Source organism: Chelonia mydas, chromosome 3 (assembly GCF_015237465.2).
Source record: "Chelonia mydas isolate rCheMyd1 chromosome 3, rCheMyd1.pri.v2, whole genome shotgun sequence".
Classification (NCBI taxonomy): Eukaryota; Metazoa; Chordata; order Testudines; family Cheloniidae; genus Chelonia; species Chelonia mydas.
The window spans coordinates 153,046,126-153,071,526 of record NC_057851.1 but is presented as its reverse complement, the minus strand read 5'-3'; the positions used below and the strand labels follow the sequence as shown (position 1 = coordinate 153,071,526).

At 43.6% G+C, this 25,401-nt stretch overlaps 1 protein-coding gene and 1 long non-coding RNA gene across 2 annotated transcripts in view; one reads left to right on the top strand and one right to left on the bottom strand.

Moving 5' to 3' along the window:
* The window catches only part of LOC122465169, a 58,486-nt gene that overhangs the window by 30,259 nt on the left and 2,826 nt on the right, over positions 1–25,401 (top strand). The window contains exon 2 of the long non-coding RNA XR_006289794.1: positions 22,252–22,317. This is a non-coding gene — a long non-coding RNA (uncharacterized LOC122465169). The remainder of the gene's footprint in view (positions 1–22,251; positions 22,318–25,401) is intronic.
* Positions 23,144–25,401, bottom strand: part of ACBD3 (acyl-CoA binding domain containing 3) — a 32,659-nt gene continuing 30,401 nt past the window's right edge. The window contains exon 8 of the mRNA XM_007071704.4: positions 23,144–25,302. Within this exon, the coding sequence (XP_007071766.2) occupies positions 25,097–25,302 (206 nt within the window). The 3' untranslated portion in view covers positions 23,144–25,096. The remainder of the gene's footprint in view (positions 25,303–25,401) is intronic.

The following is a 25,401-nucleotide window of genomic DNA, read 5'->3' as shown; positions in this document are numbered from 1 at the left end:
GAATTCTGAGGCCTATATGCCGATGGAATATGGTCTTGCTAAGACCCAGCCAAGCCAGCCCCTAGGGTGGCAGAGTCATATATGTAAAAGGGGTTAAAATGCACTGGAGGAAAAACGCACCTTTGCCACTTGCTGTAACTTTTAGGTTAAAGGGGAGGATTCATGAAATCCAAACTCTGATACGAGGTTCTGCAAATAAAAGCAATCAAACTCCCTGAACAGATTGTAGTCTGCGGTAGTGCCAGTTAAATCTGCTGTGGAGAGTGGACATTTGTTGAGGAGCTGGATGACTGCACTAATGAAGGCTTCAGGCCTGGCATGTCTCTTCTCTGAATGGCCCAAGGGGCATTAACCTATCCAGGTCAAATGAGGGGAAATAGCATTGTTATGATGTGGTTTGTGTGGCTTAATGTAAACACACAAAGGTTTCTGACAGAGACTGGCCCAGCCCTCCAGACTCAAACATCTCTGGCACATAGGGTGACCAGATAACAAGTATAAAAAATCAGGACAGGGGTGGAGGGTAATAGGTGCCTAGGTAAGAAAAAGCCCCAAAATCAGGACTGTCCCTATAAAATCGGGACAGCTAGTCACCCTACTTGCACAGAGTGCCTGAAATCTACCCACCTTTCATTCTAGAGTTGGCTTCTTCCTTCATTTAGTGACTAATTGATCAATTAGTCATTTCATTGAGCTTGGAAAGAGCCCTTCATCCAGAGTGCAAAGTACTCACGACAAGGCTGGAGTAGATCTGCCAATCCATTTCCAAAGGGCATCCCGAGATTTTTCCAAAGGGGAACCTGTCATTTCTTCAAATTCACTTTTAAGTCACTGATGTGCATTTACCCCCCTAGCTTGGCTACTTCCCCAGAATTACATCAGTTATTTCTGGCAATGCTGTCTCCCTTCCTGGAAATATACTGTTACCAGATTTGCCCGTTACTTTGGGATACGCTCATCTATTAGGGTTACTCTTGGCGGGGGTGTGTGTGTGTGTGTGTGTGTGTAATTCTATCCATGTACTGCTTGTGTCACTTGTGTTCTCATATGGAGCTTTATTTCTCCCTTCTGCAAGTTCCCTCCCAATGGAGCTATCCTGCAGGACCTAGGTTCCCATGGGCTGGGTTCTTCCAGCCATACACACACACAGCGTCTGAGAGGACAGGGTTAATCAGCACTCCCAAGCTGACCCCTTAGATGTCCCTGGACTCAGCAGGCGGGGTCGAACAGCACCTCCAAGCTGTCACCCTCATATGCCATGGGCACCGCACCGGAATAGAGTACGCCTGAGCAGTGGCAGGGGAGCCCCGGGCCCTTTAAAGCGCCACCCGAGCCCCACTGCCAGAGCTCTGGTGGTGCCTTAAAGGGCCCTGGGCTCCCCGCAGCGGCTGGAGCCCTGGGCCCTTTAAATCCCTGCCGGAGCCCTGCCGCCACTGCCTGTAGCAGCGGCAGGGCTCTGGCGGCGCTTTAAAGGGCCCGGGGCCCCCCGCAGTGGTGATTTAAAGGGCCTGGTGCTCCTGCCACTGCGGGGAGCCCCGGGCCCTTTAAATCACCTCTGGAGCTCCGGCACCATGGGACGGGATAACTGGTTGGGGGAAACTGGAGGAGTGTATGAAGGTATGAGAGAGGGGTGAGGGTTGCTTTCCACCCTGGGGATGGGTGTGCAGCCACTCAATCACATTGACATTGGCACTGATCTCTGGGTGCCTGGATGGAGCACTAGGTCATTCCCTTGTTCTAGTCTCTGCGCTCTCTCTTCAACAGAAGCCATGCAACCATTTGTACCCTGCAGCACTTGTGCCCTTCCTACTGTCCCTCCTCCTCCCGCCCCTCAGGGAGTTAGAAATTAAAGCACTCCCACAGTAAGCACTCCCACAGTAAGCAGTAAGTGGGGATGGTCAAATCTGACCCTGGGGAGGGCTAAATCTGTAATGGGCTGAACCAAAATCTTGTGTCTAAACTCCCCTGCACTTCATGGACTGGGCCATCTCTGATATGATTCGTGTGTCTCTGTTTCCCCTCTGACCCTCTTCTTGGGTAGTAAGCTCTTTGGGGCCTGCAGTATCTGTTACTATGTGTCTGTGCACTGCCTAGTACAAAGGGGGGCCTGATCTTGGCTGGAGTTTCTGAGCACTACCACAATAAGCTATTTTAAATTATTTGTAAACAGGGCTTTTCCCTCTTGCCAATGCCTTATGCTGTGTTACAGATTTCAATGGCAAAGTCCTGCTGTATCTACTAATGAACATGGGACGCCAGACCTGGGTGAGAGCTAGAGCGCTGTCCAGGTTCCATTTCGGCTTTTTCTTCAGGACCCACTAGCCATATTCCCACTCTGTTTCCTTCCACTAACATCTCTGTACCCAATCTTCCTCTGCCTTTCCACTCTGGGTTCTTATAGAGACATCTCGTGGATCAGTGTATGTACTACAGGGCATTCACATTGCAAACTGACACTTATTGTTAACTTGAGACCAAGGAAAATATGCCAGTCAAGGATCTTCCGTTTTGTTTGTTTGTTGTTTTTTGTTTTTTTTTGGGGGGGGGGGGGTGGGAACTTCATTACATTTGAGAAAATATATGGCAGAAGATTCTACTTTGACTCATTAGAACACATTGTGATTTTAACTCTTGTACTCAGATACCATGTGATGGGTGCATTACAAACGAGACCGATCACATTTACATCACTGAAGAGCACAGCAATATTTCTAATTCCCGCTCCCCCCGCATTTTCTTCCTGTCTCTTCCATATGAAACTCAGTAACAAAACAAAATATATTTTCTCCCTATAGCCTCGGGTTTTGTACTTAATTATCATATGCCCCTCAGCGTCAGGGTCATAGTCTCTTCTTCCCAGCCTTCAGCTCACTAACCCACACAATGGCCTCCTCTGTCCCATTTTATTGTGCATAGAGTCCTCCTATGGATACCAGTGGAAAGACTGCAGGCTACACAGGGAAATCCAAGAAGCACGCTGGAGATGAGACGCTTATCCCTGATTTTGTCTTGCTTTAGAAAGGTTAAAAAGAAAATCTCTTTGATTCTGGCCCTCAGATCTCAAATCTAGAAATGGCTCCAAGTGCTTTTTTCCCCTTTTTATTCTTTTTAGGATTTTTTTTTATTCACGTACCCACTGTCACTGGCCAGTTGAAACAGCTTGACGGCTGCCATGTTTAAAGAAAAGAAAGTGATATTCTGTTCCACAATTGCGATTCCCTAGTAAATCCAAATGTTTGTTCTTTCTAGTTAAGAACTCTTGAGAGTATACAGCATTCCTAAGGAGGAAAAAGCAGATCAAATCAACCTGAATTACATTTGTACATATGCTACAGATAAAAGGGCATGCAAGTTGTCTCTGCTAACACATAGATAACTTCTAGAGCACTGCTTCTTCATGCAAATAATGTTGTTGTCTCTTCTTGTTTGTGTTTCCTTTGGGCTCTGGTTCAAGTATTTCAAGATGGGATAGTGAATCCTTTCAAATGCATCTTGCTGGCAACACACACTATGAAATAATTAGCTCTGATTCTCAGAAATTGAGTCCTGCGATTTTTGAATAGGTCCTTTGAGGGGATTCCCAATGGAGCAAAACTATCATCTGCTTCATTAATGGGAGAAAGGGCTTGGATGTATTTTCTTTCTTTCCTATCCCTTGCTTTTGATTTCACTTGGGGCTCATCTTTAAAATGATTGCAGTGGAATGATAAAGTGATCAGATATACCATTGAGCACTCTTTAATAATGGGATACAGTTCTGCCTTGGCTGTAGGACTGACTTCTGGAGTTACTTGTCTCTATATCTGGGGTTACAAGCTTGATGCATCCCAGATTTGGGCTGTGTTAAAGATACTCACGTTTTTCTTCATCCTTTTGCATGGTTCTTAAGTGCTGCAGTAAAACAAACCAGCGGTGGTAAAAGGCTATAAAGTCATATCCTAATATCGTACATGTTTGCTTGCTCAATTAAATACTTGAAAATATTTGTTCTTCCTCCCTGGTCTAGAATGAGGCAGCTGCCTAGATGATTGTCTAGAGCTTCAGATGTATTGAAATGTTGAGGATCCAAAATATAACTGGCCTTGCATAGCTTTAAAATTTAGAAACCGGGGGGGATCATGTTGTACAAAGTTCAATCTCGATCAGACTTTTCCTGGTATAGGCGGTAGTTGGGGTCTTGGAGTTCAGTTATTCATTGATTTCAAGGCCAGAAGGGACCATTGTGGTCATTAAGTCTGATCTTCTGTATAGTACAGGCCATAGAACTTCCCCAGAATAATTCCTAGAGCAGAGCTTTTAGAATAACAGCCAGTCTTGATTTAAAAATCAAGCCTGTTATTAAATATTTGTTCCCATGAAACTACTTATAGATTGTATTTGAGTCCTAACTTAACCTTCTTTTTATGAAGATAATTAGATTGATCTCTTTGAATCTATTGCTACAAGGCATGTTTTCTATTCCTTCAGTCATTCTCACAGCTCTTCTATGAACTCGCTCCAATTTATCAACATCCTTCTTGAATTGTGGACACCAGAACTGGACACACTATTCCAGCAGCGGTCACACCAGTGCCTAATACAGATGTAAAATAACCCCTCTACTTCTACTTCAGATTCCCCTTTGTGATCCTTGGATACATAAAAACCTTTGTGGCCACAGCATCCCACTAAGAGCTCATGTTCAGCTGATTGTCCAGCATGCCCCCAAAGCTTTTTCAGAGTCACTGCTTCCCAGTGTAGAGTCCCCCATCCTGTAAGTATGGCCTGCATTCATTGTTCCTAAATGTAAACATTTACATTTAGCTTTATTAAATGCATATTGTTTGCTTGTGCCCAGTTTACCAAGCAATCCAAATCCCTCTGTGTCAGTGACCCTTTCTTTTCATTATTGACTACTCCCCCCAATTTTTGTGATCTGCAAACTTTATGAGTAATTTTGTTTTCTTCCAGGTCATTGATAAAAATGTTATACAGTGTGTAGAGCCAAGCACTGATCCCTGTGCCACTCCATTCGAAAAATACCTGTTCCATGGGTCCCTGTTTACAATTAGATTTGGAGATCTATCATTTGATGCTGGAGAATGCCATCTTCCCCATAATACCCAACCGTAGCACTCCACTTACTGTTAGAATTGTGGAAAGATGTCAGTCATCAAGCCCTAAGGTACAGATTTTCTGAGTACAGTACTGCTCAAAGAAATACTGTTTCATCAAATTCTTCAATTACATCACAGCAAGAAGTTACGCTACCACCAAAACTGAAAAGTTATAAAATGGAAGTAGCAAGACTTGCAATTACTTTTTAAAAAATGTGCATTCTTAAACTGTAGCATGTTAACACAGCCACTCTTTTCAGCATTCCAATTGGCTATGGGAATTCCTCGCCCTGGGTACTTCTTTCTGGAGACCTATAATGAGATAAGTGCATTCAACACTATATTAAGACCATCCCAACCCCCCAAACAAAGAGCAACAGATGTGTGTAGAAATCATCTGTTTACCTACCTCCTGTGAAAAAATAGATATGAGCCCATTGCAAAGTTAGGTTTGTGAAACAAATAACTTTATACAGGCATTTGTCTGTACAGCTGAGTAACTCAAGATTTAAAATTCACTTGAAGCCCGCGTTCAACACCAAATATCTACAGAGATATTATGCAATTATAAGACCATCACAAAAAAAGCCACTACAAAATGTAATTGCCATAGTCTGGTATTGACTGTTGATGTTTACATACATATCCTACTGGGTTGTCTATTACATTGAACAGACTTAAGAATTTGCTCACAGTGACAGCACTCTGTATTTGATACAGGAAAAATTGGTCATCTATTTGTTAACTTCTTATCAGCTGGCTACCCCAAATATGGCAGCAGCCATTCATCAGAGTCAGCCCAGTGCCACTTCAGAATTGGGATGGCAGGACAATAGTTTTCTGATCACTTTGCCGTATGCTCCTTATCATGTGCCCGAGATGCAAAGAGTTTACAATGAAGTCCTTCTAGTTCAAAGCGATTTTCTCTACTAGTCTACATTGGAATGATTATGCACAGCTAGTCCTTTTATATTTGTCACAGTGCCAATTGTGTCCATGCTGTCAGCTTCTTAGAAATCCGTCTCTAAGCTTCTCTTCTATAGAAAACTAGAAGAGCCTCCATCTCAGAACTACCCCTTAGTTTACTATTTTATATATATGGGCTTGTCTAGACTATGAGAAGAGAGACTTTTAAAATGTATTTGCTAATAAGTTTTAATACTTTAGCCTAGACAGGCAGCTTGTGTTTGACACGCGTTAGCTGGTCATGTTGTGGCACTGGCTCCCCCTTGGAGGGTTCACCTCCACCAGCAGACATGTTTTAAACTATAACTTGCCTTTCTATAATAGTGTGGGAAGACAAGTTAGCTAATGCCTTTTAACTAACATGTTTCAGAAATGCACTTTTATCCTAGTCTAGACAAGCCCTGTGAACACGTGTAGCCTTGCCTACACATCCACGTACCAATTTAACAAAACCGCTTTAGAAACTAATTCCATTTCATAGTGTCCACACAAGTGGAATACGCTGATTTAACTAGTTTTTAAACCAAGTTAGTCACACTGGTACAACTTGTGTGTGTGGGCAAGGCTTGGAGCTCGTGCAGTTCTCCATCTCTGATAAATATGGGTCTATAATAATGTTTTAAAGTGTAATTATGGACCCTGATTGCAGCAAGGTGCTCAAGTACATGCCCATCTTCATGCCCAATGAAGCCAAAGTCACGCATGTGCTGAGAGCATCTTGCTGAACTGAGGCCTATGTCAGAAAAGTAATTCTAGAAAAAAGACCCTAGAGCAAGACACTCATGGTATCGCTGGCTTCCAGGTGAGGTTTGATCAAGTGAAAGCCTGACTTTCTAGCTTCCAGTCCCACAGGTTTCTTCCCTAGTGCCAAAGTTCAGCTCTCAGAACTTAACTGGAATGTTGTGGACTGTGAAAGCTTGAACAGAGCTCCTTGCTCTCCCATAGCTACCGGGCTGACAACCGTTAATTCTAGTTTGTGTTAGCAAAGTGAGTTAGAAACTAATTATATGGTGACTATTTGGCCCTGTTCAAACATCAACAATATAGATTCCCTTCCCTGAAGATCTTCCAGTCTAAAAGAATCTGAACTGATTATCCACTTGGTGTCTAGCTACACGCCACAGATCCACAGGGAGCAGATATGCTGAGTTCACAAGTGCCATTTTTAGATAGCATATGGTCAGAAAATATCCTTACTTTTTAAATACATTTAGAAAAGACTTCTCCCACAGCAAGAGCACTTCCTAGCTTACCTCCACCCTTCTCGGAAATCTTGGTAGGAACTCAGGACCCAGAATGTGTGGTGGGATTTTTCAAATATAATACACCCCTTGCCATGTAAAGATCCAGTAGGTGTCCTTTTCTCAGGGGGCAAAAAACATGCATGGTCAGCCGCAGCAGAGTCATTTCCATGTGCGGTGTTCATGGCTACTATGTTCTCCTATATGAGCAAAAAAATGGCAATTCCCCAGGTGTATCCAGGAAATGCTGGTCTTCCCCAGTCCTCTCCCCCCATTAGCATGCTCTTGTGTATTTCTGATGGTTGAAGTATCAGCCAAAATAATATATTCCATGCTGCTGGCTAAGCAAAAGATTGGGTATCGGCGTGCCAATAAAGAAAGAGTCAAATTACAGTCCCGAGTAGGGCCAGAGCCATGCGATGACTTTAAGCTCCATCAAGGCTGGTGTATGGGTCCAAGAAATACTCACCTACATCACAAAAGCTTGGAGATATAGCTAGCATTCAGCTGGGTTATTTAAGCATTTCTTACCTCTGTATAGCTAGGTGCCATACAAGATTTATAAAAGCCAGTGGGACCTATCCAGGGATACACTGTTAGAAAATTTTAAACCACTCAGGTCTGCAAAACTGAGGAGGGTGGGGGGAAATCTCTTGAACAGCCCTATCTGTGGTATTTCAATACTTCTGCTTCCAGCTCTGCTAAATCTAGAAGCTCAAAGGTCCAGAAATGGTAAAATACTAGGGTGAGTGGAAGGTGGGTAACTGAAGTCTCTCAAACATCACACAGAGTTTTTGGTGAGGGGTACAAATCTAATTCTCTTCCCCCTCCCCCCACCACACACACACATTTGGTTCCTCCATCCAGAGACCCAGCTGGCTAGTTTAGCCTTATTTCCAAAACTCTGTTCAGCTTCACTGTTGTCTCTACTTATTTCTGTCACAGACTGCTTTGGATAGTTTGTTCTCTGTTCAGCAACCTTTGTGTAAAGAAATCCTGACTGCAGTTTTGTGTATCAGTCCCTTATTCAACCCCCAGTCATTACCTCTTATCTTAAAATTCAAGGGCTAGCTCAGGTGAAGTATTGATGGTGATCAGTTCCCTAGATCTTGCAGTCTGCTTTAAGATATGCATTTATCAATGTACCTGGGTTGCCAGCTGTCCCATTTCCTCTGCCTCCAAGATTCTCTCCATTTTAGAATAGTGGTCAAGCTTGCAGAACCCAAAAGGGTCCTAGGGAACTACAATAATGTTTCGTTGTCAAATCACAATGGGATGATGGCAAGTTTGTCCTGGAGGTAGAGACTGTTTTGTTTCTGTATCTAACTGCAAAGGGTTTGAGCTGTGTGCAGAGACAGCGTGAACAAGTTAAGAGGGAGAAGTCATCACAGATCAATGAAATACGAGTTGATCAGAAAGCCAGGCCCAGGGGCTCAGGTTTGGGACGTCATCTTTCTCTAAAAATGCATTTCATCAGTTGCTGTAGACTTGTGATGAGGATTAGCTTGGTTAGATTTTTTTCAAGGTGCTTTACAAACATGAAGGTGCTATACAGATCCTAGAGTATGTAACAAGCTGGATGGGGGTGTGTGGTATGTGCCGCACTGCCTGACAGGTAGAACTGGATGTGCTCGGCTTTGTGCCATAGCACTGATGCTGCAAATGAGCAGCTGCCTTAGCTCCAGTGGCAGGGGTCTGTGCTTTCGGACCAGAGTGATTTGAATCCTAGCCCTCCCATGGTATTTCAGTGACCACAGTCTGTGGTATAATGACAGCTGTGAAGTTCCTAAGTGGCCAGGAATTTGTTACACTTTTATTATTCATCTTGAGCCTTGGAATAACTCTGCAGCACGTCCACCAACACAAACTCTTCTGGTACTCCTTCTTCAACCCTCATTTTCCCACTTTTTGTCACCGAACAGTGCCTGGTCCCTTAGGTAAGAATAGCACTGGCACCCTCTGCTGCTCATAGATAACATAACAGGATATTTTGGCAACACAGTATTGAAAGCTGCTTCTGTTTATAGAGCATTGGAGAGGAGGAAAACATTTTTTCCTGGACATTGTGGGGGAAGCAAAGGGATACTGAGCAAATGTGAGATGCGACTTCCTTCAGCAGAGGTGGAAGAAGCAAAGTTTGTCTAACGGAAGTTGCAATGGTTTAACTAAATCAATTGGCATTGAACTAGTACAACTTCTCCTGCTGATGCTCTTCTGTTTAAACATGGCTTATATCCATTTTAACTTGTGCCTAGAGTGTCAACCACAGACAGAGTTGCAGTTGTAGGTATACAGCACCATTAGTTATGTCGGTCCAACTCTGTGTGTAGATCAAGGTCTAGTGATGACCCAGGCTAACTAGCTCAGCCATCTTATAGTGACAGACCTGCCTTATTGTGATAGAGTCAAGGAGTTCACTCTATGTAGCTTAGCAAAGAGGAGGTTAAGTACCTACATGGAGTACTAATAGGCTCTTTAGTCTAGCAGAGAAAGGTATAACAATCTAATAGCTGGAAGTTGAAGCAAGACAAATTTAGACTGGAAATAAGGTGTAAACTTTTAACAGTAAGGGTAACTAACCATCAGAACAACTTACCAAGGGTTATGGTAGATTTTTCTATCACTGGAAATTTTGAAATCCAGATTGGATGTTTTTATAAAAGCTCTAGGAATTATTTTGGGGAAGTTCTGTGGCCTGTGTTATACAGGAGATCAGACTATATCAGTGGTTCTCAGCTTCTCCATACTACTGGACCCCTTTCAGGAGTCTAATTTGTCTTGCGTACCCCCCAAGTTTCACCTCACTTAAAAACTACTTGATTACAAAATCAGACATAAAAATAAAAAAGTGTCACAGCATGCTATTACTGAAACATTGCTTCCTTTCTGATTTTCCCATATAATTATAAAATAAATCAGTTGGAATATAAATAATATACTTATATTTCAGTGTAAAGTATATAGAGCAGTATAAACAAATCATTGTTTGTATGAAATTATAGTTTGTACTGACTTCGCTAGTGATTTCTATGTAGCCTGTTGTAAATCTAGGCAAATATCTAGATGAGTTGATGTACACCCTGGAAGACCTCTGCATACCCCTATTTGCAAACCACTGGACTAGATCACAATTGTCCCTTCTGGCCTTGGAATCTATTAATAAGGGAATTTTGGATGAAAGCCCAATGGAAGAGAAGATAGGAAGATAGTCTGTCCATTTTACACTTGATCAAGAGAATGGGCTGAGCTGCAGCATTAGGCTCAAGATGTGAATGATCCCAAACGTTTAGAATGGAGGGTATCCTTTTGATTCAGGCCTATGGTGGTTGGTTGGTTGTTGGTATTGCCGTAGTGCCCAGAGATCAGGGCCCCATTGTCCTAAGTGCTGTACAAACAGTGAAAGACACCTGCCCCACAGACCTTATTCTTACTCTTACTCTTTTAAAAGTTGCTTCTTTATAGCTGATCCAAGCTCCAAGTCCCCCTGAATTCCGTGCTGAGCCTCTATCAGAGTTTGGCTCTTTATATGTTTTTGGTTAGGGTCAGGTCTCTTTCATATGGTCCCTGGTTTTTCTTTAATCTCTTCCCCTCCCCCGTCCACCACCAGCTGCCCTCTAAGAAGCTATCTACTCCCAGAGACTCAGTGGGATAAGGGATTCTTCACTTGCTGCCCTAAAACACTGGTGTAGTATTGCTGAGTGCTGTTAAGCAACTGCCATATTGCACCAGAGATGACTGCATTTTAGTGGTGGGTGGATCAAAATGAAAAGTTCCTACCCAACCTAAGTTCCCTCTAAGCTGCGTGGCCACCCAGCTGCCGCCAGGGAGAGGCGCTTCTCCCCCAGCCCCGAGCTGCTGAGGCGAGAGAAGACTGGGGGGAGTCCTCTCTCCCCACCGTAGCCCCTGGGCAGCCTGCACCCCAAACCCCTCATTCCCAGCCCCACCCCAGAGTCTGTACCCCCCACACCTGAACCCTCTGCCCCAGCCCTGAGCCCCTCCTGCACCGTGAACCCCGCATTCCTGGCCCCACCCCAGAGCCTGCACCTCCAGCCAGAGCCATCACACCCACACCCAAATCCTCTGCCCCAGCCCTGAGCCCCCTCCCACACTCCGAACCCTTCAGCCCCATCCCCGCCACATGAATTTTGTTATGTGCACCAATATGAAGGTGTTGTGTCACACATCACCTCCATATTGGTGCACATAACAAAATTCATTCCCCACATGGATGTAAAAAGTTAGAGGAAACACTGTGTCCAACTGTAAAGTATTAATAATATATATGTCATTTGCTTCTCGTTTGGCCCTCAAATCATACTCTCGATATGATTCAGGGCTTTGTGGTAAATGACCTTAAAGTGAATAACCTGCCACCCAGTATTTCTTGGGCAAAACAAACTCTCAGCCTTATGCCACAGGTTGTTTAATAAAATGGGAAGGCAGCGCCTATTAAGTCTGAACCAGCGAGGAGGAAGGAGTCGTCGTTTTTTCCCCTCTCTTGGTGCAACAAGTCTTTGTGGCTATCGAATGCAGTGAAGGGGAAAAGTGGGCATGGATTAATAGAGAAACACTGTGTGCAGTGTGATTTACTCCACAACAGTTCTGAGGGCTGAGAAAAATAGTGCACTGGACTATATCAACCGTGTAGGCTCTGGAGGAGCAAAATGTGCTTAACGGCTCTATTATAAATCCCTGACATTCAGTCTTTAATATCTGTTGGGGCTAAAACATGATTCCTTAAATCAAAGGCCTCAAAAAGTCTAAACATATGACATCTTTGCAGTTACCTTTATCCACCAAACTTATAATCTCCTCAAAGAATTAAATCAGGTTTATTTGATGAGCCCCATTTTCCATAAAACCATGTCTACTGGCATTGATTCTATTCCTATCCTTTAATTCTTTATTAATAGAATCCCTTATCAACTTTTTCATTATTTTGCCTGGGACTGATGTCAGGGTAACTAGCCTATGGTTGCCCAGGCTCATCCTGCTTGCCCTGTTGGAATACGGGCACACCATTATTACGTTTCTAGCCTTCTGAATTTCTTAGGTGTTTGAACCTGGGTCTCCCACATGCCAGATAAGTACTTTAACTACCAGGCTATTAGGTAAAGAGCAGTGCCACTTAAGAACAGAAGAACTGTCACACTGGGTCAGACCATGCTTCATCTTGCCCAGGATCCTGTCTCTGACAGAGGCTTATACCAGAGATTCAGGGGCAGTGTGCAGAACAGGACAATTATGGGGGGGTTGCCCTGAGCATGGGGTTGTCCCCCTGACTATCTTGGATAAATGCCATTGATGGACCTAACCACCAGTCCGTTTTTTGAACCCACTTACACTTTTGGCCATCACAACATCCTGTGGCAAGGAGTGCCAAAGTTACTTATGTACTGCGTGAAAACTACTTCCTCTTGTCTGTATCAAACCTGCAGCCTATTAACGTCACCTGTGATTCCTAGTTTTTGTATTGTGTGAAAGGGTCAATAACACGTCTCTATTCACTTTTTCGACACCAGTCATGATTTTCTACATCTCAGTGGTATCTATCCTTGGTAGTCTGTTTTCTCAGCTGCACAGCCCTTATCTTTATCGTCTGTCCTCTATGGTAACTGTTCCAGACTCTTTATCACCTCTGCTGCCCTTCTCTGAAACTTTTCCATTTCCACTATATCCTTTTTGAGATGGGGCGCTCAGAACTGCATGTAATATTCATGGAGAGGTGCTCACCATGTGTTTACAGAATGGCATTGTGATATTTTCTGTCTTATTTTCTCTCTCTTTCCTAATATATTCTTAGCCTTTTTGACCACTGCTGCACATTGAGTGGAAGTTTTCAGAGAACTATCCACAGTGACTCCAAGATCCTTCTTGCCTAATGAAAGTTAATTTAGACCCCCGCATTGTATATGTATAGTTGGGATTATTTTTCCAGTGTGCATTACTTTGCACTTACCAGCATTGAATTTCATCTGCCGTTTTGTTGCCCAGTCACCCTGTTTGGTGAGATCCCTTTGTAACTCCTCCCACTTTCTCCTTCACAATTTGTGTGTGTGATATATGAATATATGACCTATCTTAGTCGCCTGTCACAGACCTGGTTGGGCTCCCCCTGTTCATGGCTCACTGGATTGCAGTGAGGAGATCCAGTTGTTGAATCCCTGCGTGTTTCAAGCCCCAGAGTCAGAACAGAGCCCGGGCACTGTCCCAAGGCACAAGTTTGGGGTGCAGATCCTCTGTCTAGCACCCTCTCCCGAGAGCTGTGATGACATACTCCCCCTGCTCACTCTCTGGAAGTAGTGCTTATTCCTCTGACTCCCCCTGTAGCTTAAACACACCTTCTCCCAGAACTTCACCCAAAGGTGTCAGACTGCTGGTTTCTCTCTCTCACACACACACACTCTTTGCACAAAAGTCTAACACATTATTGCTCTTTACTTAATCATATGAGAAATACACAGATCTATAGAAGAATAATAAACCTTACATGCATTTCCTTGCCTCAGTTTCCTCACCGCTCCAGGGAGTCCTGGGGCTGGGGTTAGAGTCCTTTGGGCTCGTCCAGCATCCTTCTGTTTCAGTTCCAGTGCATGTCTTGTGTTCTGAAACTTGGAGCCTTCTCTTCCCCCAGGTCAGCTTGCTTCCTCTGACCTTGGTCAGTCTGGCTGCTTCCGTCCTCCTGCCCAGACTTCCTGTGAGTGCTTTCATAACCCTTTGCTTTGGTCACTTGCTGCCTGTCTCCTGCTTTGGAAACTTTTCACTTTTCCACTCCCATCAGACAGAGAAGGATGGAGCTCCTTCCAGCTCAAGCAAATTTCCTTAGCATACCTATCATCCAGTCAAAACACAGTTGCTAAAGTTAAGTTCCCCTCACTGGCCTCCAGTTTGTGTGTACCTGCTACAGGCCCTGTCAGCAACGGTGAATACTTATTGAGACCGGGGCTTTCCATGATACAGCAATTCCATAATAACTTCATAATATCACTTAATTGTCAAGTAATTGTGCGTAATACAGAGATAACTGGGTGTTAGGGAGGAGGTCAGACTAGATCAGTGGCTTTCCAGTCTACTGTACCCCTTTTAGGAGTCCGATTTGTCTGGCGTACCCCCAAGTTTCACCTCACTTAAAAACTACTTGCTTACAAAAATCAGACATAAATATACAAAAGTGTGACAGTACACTATTACTGAAACATTGCTTACTTTCTCATTTTGACCGTATAATTATAAACTAAATCAATTGGACTATAAATATTGTTCCTACATTTCAGTGCATAAAGCAGTATAAACAAGTCATTTGTCTGTATGATATTTGTTTTGTACTGACTTCACTAGTGCTTTTTATGTAGGCTGTTGTAAAACTAGGCAAATATCTAGCTGAGTTGATGTACCCCCTGGAATACCTCTGGGTACCCTGAGGAGTACCCATAGCCCTTGTTGAGAACCACTGACATAGATGATCTAATGGGCCCTTGTGGCTGTGAACTGAATTAAAGAAGCAAGGAAAGGCACCAACCTAATTGCTTTCTAGCTCACCTTTGGAGGCTGGAAGCTAATGGACTGAGGGGTAAAGTGAAAGATCGAATCCTGCCCCTATTGACTTCAACAGAAGTAGGATTCAAAGTGTAAATGAATAAATTTCAGCAGAGAGCAGCTTGGGGGTGCAGTGAACACAAGTTTGTGCTGCTGCTTGGGTCTAGACTTGGGTACCTGGTGCCAGCAATGGCACAAAGCAAGCAGTTTATGGTAGCGGATTCTGATCTCCCTGGGTCCCATGGTAGGAGGGTATTGCACTGCTGATGGCGGAGAGCATTGTCAGCTGTGAGTGGCATTGCTGGCCTGCTCTTCCCAGCAGAGGAACAGTGCGAGTGCTGAGAGCCGCAGCCAAAGGAAGGGGCAGACTGCAGGGCCAATGGAGGTATTCACTAGAAGGAGAAGCCAGAAAGGCCTCTCCTTGTTCATAGCAGAGGGTGGGGGAGGAACAAGGGATGACGCGAGAGGGCAGCGTACAGACTTCTGGAAGCAGCTATCACAGGCACGCACCTTCCATGTTTGGCTGTAGACAAGACAAAATACTGCTTGTGTAATAAATAGCTGAAGCTTGTTCGGTTATCTGCTGAAGTTGTCTCTGCAGTATGACAGGAGCAGAGATAAGTACCAATCAGTTACAGCTGGGATTGGGAATGAGGGAAAATCTCACTGCTTACCTGTAATTCTTTCCCAAGAATAGCAGTGTATTTCCATGCTGGTCATGTGGACTTTAGAGAGCATCATTCAGGCTCACATGGCTCCAGGGTTCCTAAAAGTTTTTAAGGTCAGGCTTGACAAAGCCCTGGCTGGGATGATTTAGTCGGGGATCGGTCCTGCTTTGAGCAGGGGGTTGGACAAGGGACCTCCTGAGGTCCCTTCCAACCCTGATACTCTATGATTCTGTGATTCTATAGGGTAGTGGGGACTCCAGGCACTGACACTGGGTCTGAAGTTAATGGCAGCAGGGCTGTATGGCATGTCTGAGTCATGTGGACCTCATAGAAATGGTCTGATCAGAGACAGGAATTCACAAATTTGAATGCTCAGTCCCTTGCGTCTGGCAAATTACTTAATCCCACCCTCTCTCCTCATCTGTAAAACGGGGATAATGCTACTCCTTTACCGTCTCACAGATAGAATTAGGTAGTTATGGGTAAAATGCCTTGAAGGGGTAAAACAGTGTGTGTTATCAAGATTGGTCAGTCTGGTGATGGTATCTGAAGAATTTTGTATAGCCCTGAAAACCTGTAAGCCAAACTCCTGATAAGCAAAAGGGAGACTGATCTTGCTGACTTTCATGCGGAAAGGAAAAGACAAAAGGTAAACAAACAAATGGTGACAGGCTGGCCTTTAAGGATTTGCTATTGAAGGAGTTTGCGGCGTAGTTGTATTTGTGTTGGTCCCAGGATATGAAAGGGACAGGTAGGTGAGGTAATATCTTTTAGTGGACCGACTTCTGCTGGTGAGGGAGACAAGCTTCTGAGCCGCACAGAGCTCTTCATCAGACCTGAAGCTCAAAAGCTTGTCTCCCTCACCAACAGAAGCAGGTCCACTAAAAGATATTACCTCACCCCCCTTGTCTCTCTCAAAGGAGCTGGAAGGGGAGTACTGAAATCTGCCTGTTTCCAAGATCCGATTGTGTAAAGGGACAGTCTTCCCCTTTAACTTGCATCAAATGTAATACGCTGGTCTACAAGGAATAAAACACTAGTGTGGATTTAGGTGGCCAAACCATTCCTGGTGTAACTCCACAGACAGTGGGGATTACACCAGGCCCAGAAAGCTGTTCTAACTTCCTGCAGCAGGCTTTTGCCCTGGGAAAACACCCACGGAGCCATGGGTAGCATGAATTTAGTGGGTGCAACCTTTCTCCAAGTCTGTGGGCCAGGTCAATGCTGTAGGTTACTCAGCAGGTGTAAGTGGCAAAGTAGAGTACTCAGTGGTGTGCCCAACAAGTACATATTCCAGACAAAAGACGGAAGGTGCAAGAAAAAACTGCTATTCTTGCCCACTGTACACAGGGGGCTGAATTCTTATAGCAGCCTGAAAGCCAGCGTCAGTGGCTAGCAGGGAATGGCCCTTTCCAAAAGGGAATCCCTGGGTGGCAACACATTCATGCAGTTTTCAGGGGACAGTTCAGCATGTTAAGAGTAGAATATCTGTACTGTGGTGCCTTAGCCTTGAACTTCAAATAAGTATGGGCAACTAGTATTAAAAAAAAATTTGATTTGTACAGTGCTTTGACTACAGCTGTGTATAAGTGCAGATTTTTGTTGGTTGTTTGTTCTGTTTCGTCCTATTATGTTTACATACAATGATTATTCCTTCCTCTGCTGTTTGAGGACATTATTTCAATCTTTATCTCGGGGATATTAATCTTTGAGCTTCTTGCCCCAAGGGAGAAGCCTTTTTGGTTTGAATTTTGGAATCCAGTTTTAGGCTTTCTGCCAAAAGAGACTTTTGCACATTTTATTTATGGTTTTAAGCTGGTCTATTTGTAGTTTCCTAATCTGTATTTTTACCAGAAATTACTCTTGGTATTTCTGGAGTTAGAAGAAAAGGAGTACTAGTGGCACCTTAGAGACTAACCAATTTATTTGAGCATGAGCTTTCGTGAGCTACAGCTCACAAAAGCTTATGCTCAAATAAGCTTGGTTAGTCTCTAAGGTGCCACAAGTACTCCTCTTCTTTTTGCGAATACAGACTAACACGGCTGCTACTCTGAAATCTGGAGTTAGACTGTCCCTCCCCAAATAGCTTTCAGAGAGGATTTTGATAGGGACAGCTTGAGGGTGGGAGGAGGACTCTTTCAATGAGTTAATATCGGGCACAAAGAGAAAGCAGCTTGATTGGTCTCTGTCACAGGAAAGGCTATTCTACTTTGAGATGCAATCTTTTATTTTAGAGTCTGAGAGAGAGAACTAAAGTGTTACGTTTTTAATCTCACCCTCCAACTCTAATGATTGGTTTTGGAAGGAGTGTTGCACAAACTTCATCTAAATGTGGCACCTAGAGCGATGGGTATCCTAGACATGCCTCGTGGACTGTTTGGGCTTTGACTAGTATGGGGCCAGCCTACAGAGCAGAGAGAACCTTTTCCTGCCTCTTTAAGGGTTGAGACTTGTGCTCTGAGGGTTTGATCCTGTACCATTGACCTCAGTTGTCACAGGATCAGGGTTATAGTCCAACTCCTCCGTGATGTGAAATCCTCTGGTAATTTCACCTGCCTGCAGTTTCTGTCTCAGTTATGAATGCTAAGTGAATCATCACCCCTTGTAAACATGTTCTTGGTTAAAGGACATAGTATCAGGTTCCCCGCAGTGCTGGGCCAAGCACATCCTGGGTGGAACTTGGCCCTCTTACAGGGTTTAAAAATTGGCTTTACTGTGCAGAAACTGTTAGCATGCCTGACCCTGAGCCAGGGCAGGTAAGAGATGAGAGCATAGTTCAACATCTTGGCCTATTCAGTCCTCTCTGGGGCAATTAAGGAGAGGAACATAAGAACTGACCTACTGCATCAGAGCAGTGGTCATTTCCAGTCCACTAGCCTGGCTGTGCTGGTAGCCACTACCAGATGCTTCAGATGAAGTTTAAAAGAAGCACTAACAACTTTCCGGTGCAGGCTAGCGTATGCCCTGAAGCCATGATCATTTACTGCTTCTGCAAAATATTCTATCCTCTTTACTGTAGCTGTGCTAACTGTGGAGGCAGCCGTGGCAGCTCCATAGTTAAGGATGAGCCTACATAAATGGCCATTATTATTTTGAATTTAATTGATACAAGTTTGTCTACTAAGAATTTGAGACCAACTCATTATCCATGGGCCAGCCAACGGTTAACAATTTCTGGGCAGAATCAACTTGAACTGTTCTTCAGCTCCTTTGGGGGAGGGAGTGAAAGGTCACTCTTTTGGTGTGGGGGGGAGGGGAGGACCTCTGAGTCAGTCACTGCCTTTCAATTTTTAGCCACAATGCTGCACATTGCATTGTAACCAGCGATGTTTATTTCCTGCCTCTTGACCTACCTACCTCTGTAGAATTACGATGTTAAGCAAACATGAAGAGTCCTTCCACATCCAACTGTAACCTCAGTAAAATTATCTGCTGTAGGAGGTGGTTCATGTACTAAGCAGGCAGATAAAATACACATTCGTTCTATAGTGCTTCCCATCCAACAATCTCAAAGCAAATAGCGAATCAAGCCGCCTAGGAGGTGGCTGTTGCTAACCCCATTTTACAGTTGGAGAAATGGAGCTAGTGTCACCAAGAGCTGCAGCCACAGGTACCCTGCCAGCCAGTGGACGCCTCAGCCCTGGCCTAGGCTCCCTGTACACTGCATGAACAGAGGTGCCAAAGAAAGGGATTCACAAGCCAGCCTGCTGTGTGGGGAGCTGCCTAAGCTAGGCAGTAGGAAATGCTGAGATCCAGCTGTGACCCCACTTCTAGATTTAGGTGCCTAAGCCAGCTCAGCCCTTTCGCATGAAAAATAGTGCTAGAGGGTATTTCTCAAGCTCTCCTGTTGAAACTGCTCCACTTCAGCCCAATGACTAATTTATACAGAGGAATGGACTCTAGTTTAGTGATTAGCGCATGCTTCCAGGAAACCTGTCTTCAGTCCCAGCTGCCATGGCTGTCTACATCTGGAACAGCTTCAACAGGAGAGAGTGAGATTACCCAAGGAGACCCAAGGCACTCATCTGGGAGGTGGGAGACCTGGGTTCAAGACCCTGCTCCAAAGCAGAGGGTGGGGAGATCTGAATCTTGGCCTCCTAGGTCCAGGGTGAGTGCTCACCACTAGGGTATTGCCCAGAAAGGGGAGAGTGGTGGGGCTCCTCCACCTCCCCGGCTAGGTTTTGTGTAGAACGTAATTCAGGAGGCATGCTCTTAAGTGGCCCCTGAGAACGTCTACCAGATCAGACACCACAGGTAAGATAGGTGGGAGCTAGGTGCCACAGTATATGCTCACCAGCAGAACATTGGGGGCCTATGGAATTTTGATACCTACATCGTTAGGTAGTAGCTAAGAAAGTTTTGAGGATCTAAATTTTGGAGTTAGGTGCCTAAATCCATTTTTGAAGCTGGCCCCCAAGTGACTTGCTTAAACTAATGCATGAAAGCTGCACTAAGGCTGGGCATAGCTAGGACTCCTGCATTATAACTATCAGACAGTGCTTCTTTCTACTGAACTGAGTTTTAAGAGGATGATGGAGACACTGGTTCAGACTTGTCATCAATAAGATAAAAAACACAAACTGGCTATAGTCCTGCTTATTCATGGAAATGTTAAATCTGTAAGACAAGGTTAGGCTTCAGTGTGAAGTATGGGGATGGAGCCACATACCCTTAGTGTATGTCTACACTTAAAAACAGTACAGCAGTGCAGCTGCAGTGGTTCAGTGTAGACACTACCTATGCCAACAGAGAGCGTAGCTAGGCTGATGGAAGAATTCTTCATCATTGATGTAGCACTGTCTTTCCTGGGGGTTAGGTGGGTATAGCTACGTCTCTCAGGTGTGGATTTTTCCACACCCCCAAGACACACAGCTGCTATCCCATGTAAATTCCTAGTGTAGACCAGGCTTGAGCATGTATACAGAAGCAAGGTAAGCTAGAAGAAGATCTCACTGCATCATGGTGCACAATGCAAGAGGCAATTGAAAAGGAGTCATTCCAAGCAGATTTCTCTTTTTGGGTACCTGCTAGAGCAGTGATCAAGTTGTACACAGGAGGAATAAATCCAATCAGATAAGATACAGAGGAAGTTTTCCCCTTTACATCATGTAATCTTAATCCCTCCAAAGCTACATGTGTTTTTAGCCCTCAGTATGTTTGACATTGTTTCATAGGAAGTGAACAAAAAAACCCAACTTATCGGTACTACTCATTCAGTGTCTTGCACAAGTATCTCTTCAGGTAGCAGAATATACAAAAAACATGTTAATTTTGGTTCAATTACTTTAAAAATAGCATTTGCTGAAGGAATATATATTTTAGAACAAGTCTCTCAATACTAGAACAGTCCTTCTAAATTCAAATTTAGAGAGGTTTTAAGCTAATGTTGGGGTAAAAACTAACTTCTATTGCTGAATCATGAGGGGCTGAGTCAGACTCAGGGTATTTTTTTTAAAGGGACGGAGGGTTTGAAAACCAAACTCTTGAGACGGGGACTATTTAAATACAAACATTCCAGCCTTGTGCTAGCACCTGAAAACAACATTTGTTTTTTTTTAAATTATTCAAGATGAGTGGAGAAAACAAATGGTGTAAAGTTCAGTTTAAATAATTACTCTTACCATAGCCAAAAGTAGCATGTATAACCCCTTAGTGTCACTTATTTTGGACTATCTGATTTCACTTTGCATCAGTCCCATTGCTGGCATTAGGATATGAGTGGGTTGTGTAAGAATTAGCTACACTGTTTTTCCCCCACAAAGCATTATTTCCAAAGAAGCTTTCACAGGCTATAGTCCTAAATTACAAAACAACTATGATGCTCAGGTAGGGAAGCTATTTTGCATATACACAAGGGAAGAGCATATATGGCTCATCCCCATAACTACCTGGCTTTCACATTAACCTAGTCTACACCTAGATGTGATGAGTAATACTAATGAACTATACTTCCTACTAGTACATGTTCTGCTGATCTAAGTATATTTTATGACTGAACAGCATGAGAATCAGATCTCTCCCTGTGGACTGTGTCAAAAGAGTGCAAACTAATTAAGGAAAGTATTGAGGGTAGTTACTGCTCTGAAGCACTTGTATGGCTATAGTATAGAACCACAGCTGTTGGGGTACCCTCACTGTCCATTTCCACCCCCATGTCACTCCTCACAACCCTCCCCATGTGAGAGTGGGTTGGGAGGTATACTATAACGATTTGGATGTGCTAAAGTGGGATCTAAACTTGATTACTATACTACATGCAGGCCTTTGAAGGCAGCATAGAGATGCACCCTCTGCAGGAGAACCACCATCCTGCACAAGTTTTCCCCTTACCATTCACTGCTCTCTGCGGCTGGAAGGGGAGCTGCAGTCACCTTTAGTTTTTTCATTTCTGTTTCTCTACTACCCACAGAGGCTTGCTCCTATACTGATTTAGGCTGAGTTGTGTCTTCCATGTACACAAGGGTGGAGGCAATCTAGCACATTCACCCCTTGCTAGGGTAGCATCTTTTAATCCCCTCTAGACTGCTTTCCTCTTTCTATAGAGATGGGACAAGTATACAGATGGGATCTGGGGAGATGGATAACAGAAGGCCATGACTTTCACAGCTAGGCCAAAGCCCTAGGTCATAGTCCCAGTGCCATTGAGTGGATGTCCTAGGGAATATTGCCCAGAGAATTCTGAGTAGAAGGGTTGGAAAAAACACAGCAACTACAACTCACAAATCTTTCCCGTTTTGCTCTCAGCCAGGGTCCGCACCTGAACTTTGAGGGAGTCAGCAGCTGGCAAGAGCAGACACACAGCTTGAGCAGGTAATGCAGCTTTGGGAGGAAAGGAAAATGGGCCCAGTTGGAATCATCTCTTCCCCTGACTTGTCTCCACACCCAGAAGGGGTGACACTCCTCCCAGGGGCACTAGGATGTGTGCAGTGCCCTACTTCCCCATAGACCACATTGACCTAAGGAAGAAAAGGTCCAGCAAGGCTTTAGTGCCAGAGCTCAAACAAACTGGCAGAAAGCAGGTACAGCTCACCCAATAGGTGCTGGAGCAGGGACTCTGTGGGAAAAGTTTTAACTGGAGACACTCTGCTTTGGGAGGAGGGTATAAAACAAAGCCAGTTTCTCTTCACCTTAACCGCACTCTGCGAGCCCTTCATGCTCCCTTCCTTTGCCTAATCCACTCAATTAACTTCCACTTAATGTTTTTTAAAAAATTATGGCACAAACATGCTATTTGACACCATCACGTTGCTTACTCCGTTAGATCCATGTCTCTAGCGACTTTAAGCACCTCAAGGCAGGAACGGTTGGTGCAGTGTCTGGCGCAGTAGGACACCCTAGCCACTACTACAGTAATGAAAATACTCATTATGTGCAGATAATCTCCACCCCAGAGGGACATTAACCTTCTCCAATGCACATCCTCAGGCAAACTGTCCACACAGCCTTGTGGTTTTTAATTGACAACCATTAGCATGCTCAGGGCAGTGTATAAGTACAGCAGAACTGAAGAGTAGGGGAGAAAAGGTTGCTGTATACTGTGCATCTTTACAAAAAGGAAGGGCATTTAAAAAAACATTACCATGTTCTACTTGAACAGCCATCTACAGGGGTAAAATTAATAAAAAGCCAACAGGGGTTACAGATAAATGTATTTTAATTAAGATTAAATATATTATTCCAAGGTATTTTAAATCGCACTTGTACTGTACTAAACAGCCAGAGGCAATAAAAAAGTTCGGAAACTGAGAAGTTCTGACATCCAACACGCGACAGTAAATGCTGCCAGTTAAAGCGACATACACTGCTCCCAAGAACAATTATATATATATATATATTTTTTTTTTAAGAGAAAAGTCAAACTTTTTTGTATGGACAAAATCTAAATTGAAAACTGGAAGAAATATTAGTGCCTGCCTTTATTTTTTACATTTTTTTAAAAAGCAAGGTACTTCCTAACTCCATGGCCTATATACTGTATGTACACATGAGTAGAACATTTTACAAGTGTTTTGGATGGAGCAGCACTAGCTAGCTATAAGCTGGTCGTGTGTTGCTGAACCAAATGCCAAGACAAGTTAAGCATTCTATAGGAGCCTTTTCTCCACAGTTGGTGTGAGAAAAAGAAAGTGAATCATGTACATACAAATCACATATTCAAACAACCCCCCTGCCTCCCAAACGCCAACATCCCTATTTGTTATGGAACTGTACAAGCTGCCACTAATCAATGGAAATCCTACTGCAATAAGTGATTTGAGAAAGATGCAACAGTAATCAAGTGCATTACCCACGCAGAATGCGCAGTTCACCTTTACCATACCTGAACCCCCTCTCATCCCTTCAGAACAAAGCTCCATAGAAAAGTGCACTGTTTCTGCAGATATGCACCAGATAGCCATCTGTATTTGTTTTCAGAGCACAAACTATGAAAATGCTTTAACAGTATCTGTGAAATATGGCATGGGAGATTAAAGCTAAAATATTTAAGGATCTGCAGGAACATTCTGCTTTTCCCTGAAAAACATAATTACAAACTAGAATTAAAGCATGGAGGGTTTGCACACAAGTACCCCCAGATTAAGCTAAAATGGGTTGTTCCTGGCAGTGATTTCCATAATATTAGTGCAACATTAATCCCTACACTTCACCAAAATGATTGAGATAACTGTTTAAATGCACTATGTGCAGATTTAGGTTTACAAAAAACACAAAGCAAGAGCTGAGAGTTGTGCAGAAAACTGATTTCACTTTGAAGTCTACCCGTACAGCAAATCAGCAAACAAGATAAGAACTTACTCATCCCCTGGTTCAGTGTCAGAATCCCACCACGGCTAGCAGTAGGTGGAGGGGGCACTAAGATTCTGCTTTGTGTCACTAGTTACACATATTTTCAATTGCTATCCTGGTTATCTCTTCCAATTTTGAAGTCACACAAGGGGCTCCATTTTTACAGTACTGTTGTATTGATCTGGACTATGCAGCCCCACTGAAAACAAATGCCATTCATCTTTTATTCACTACACTGTTTTAAGAGATGGAATAAGTTATCTCTTGCATGACAACAGAAGAGACACAACTTGGTTCAAGTTTTAATTGTGTAAAAATCTGACATTCGAATACAGTTTTAAGGGAGAGACTTGCTACATTGCAAATCGTAACCAATTCTGCCCATTAAGGATGAGACCCCGTCTAATAACAAATCACCATAAATTCCCAAAGCACACAGACCAGGCAACACCATACCAACAACCGTTCAGACACTACGTGCTTGTGTGTGTAAGTAAGTAACAGTTTGGAGGTTTTGTATATGCAGTTAGTGTGACTTAGTCTAAGCACTGGCAGCCAGTGATTTCATTGGCTAACCTCTTGATGCCATTAAGGGCTGGGAGGTCCTGTGCTAAGCCCAACGTGATCTTCATTACAATTGTGCAGCAGAAAAATCCCAGCTTTTAATGTTAAAGTTCACACACAAACCGTATAGATACACCAGACAGGGTAAAAGAGACTCAAAAGATCCATTACGTTTGAAGAAAATTCCGAATAAAATGATGTCTTCTGCACAGCCCCAGCCTCCGACACTGCAACATCTTTATCTAGTATAATAAACTCTGTAGTAAACTGTTTTTGATCTCCATAATGAGTAGGAGTTGTCAAATTTAAGGAGATAAACTCCTCTCCCTGGGTACTGGTGGCTGCCAGCGTACACTTCTTCGTGACAGTCTCGTCTGTATACAGGCACTATTTCATCTAGCTGAGGCTTGCTGGCATTCTTTTTGGATTTCTCTTCACTGTTTTCTGTAGTGGAAAAAATAAATATCAGTCATTAAATATGAGGGGGGATTTTATGCAAAGAAAGAAAGAATAAAATAAAATGACTGGGTTTTGTTTTTTGTT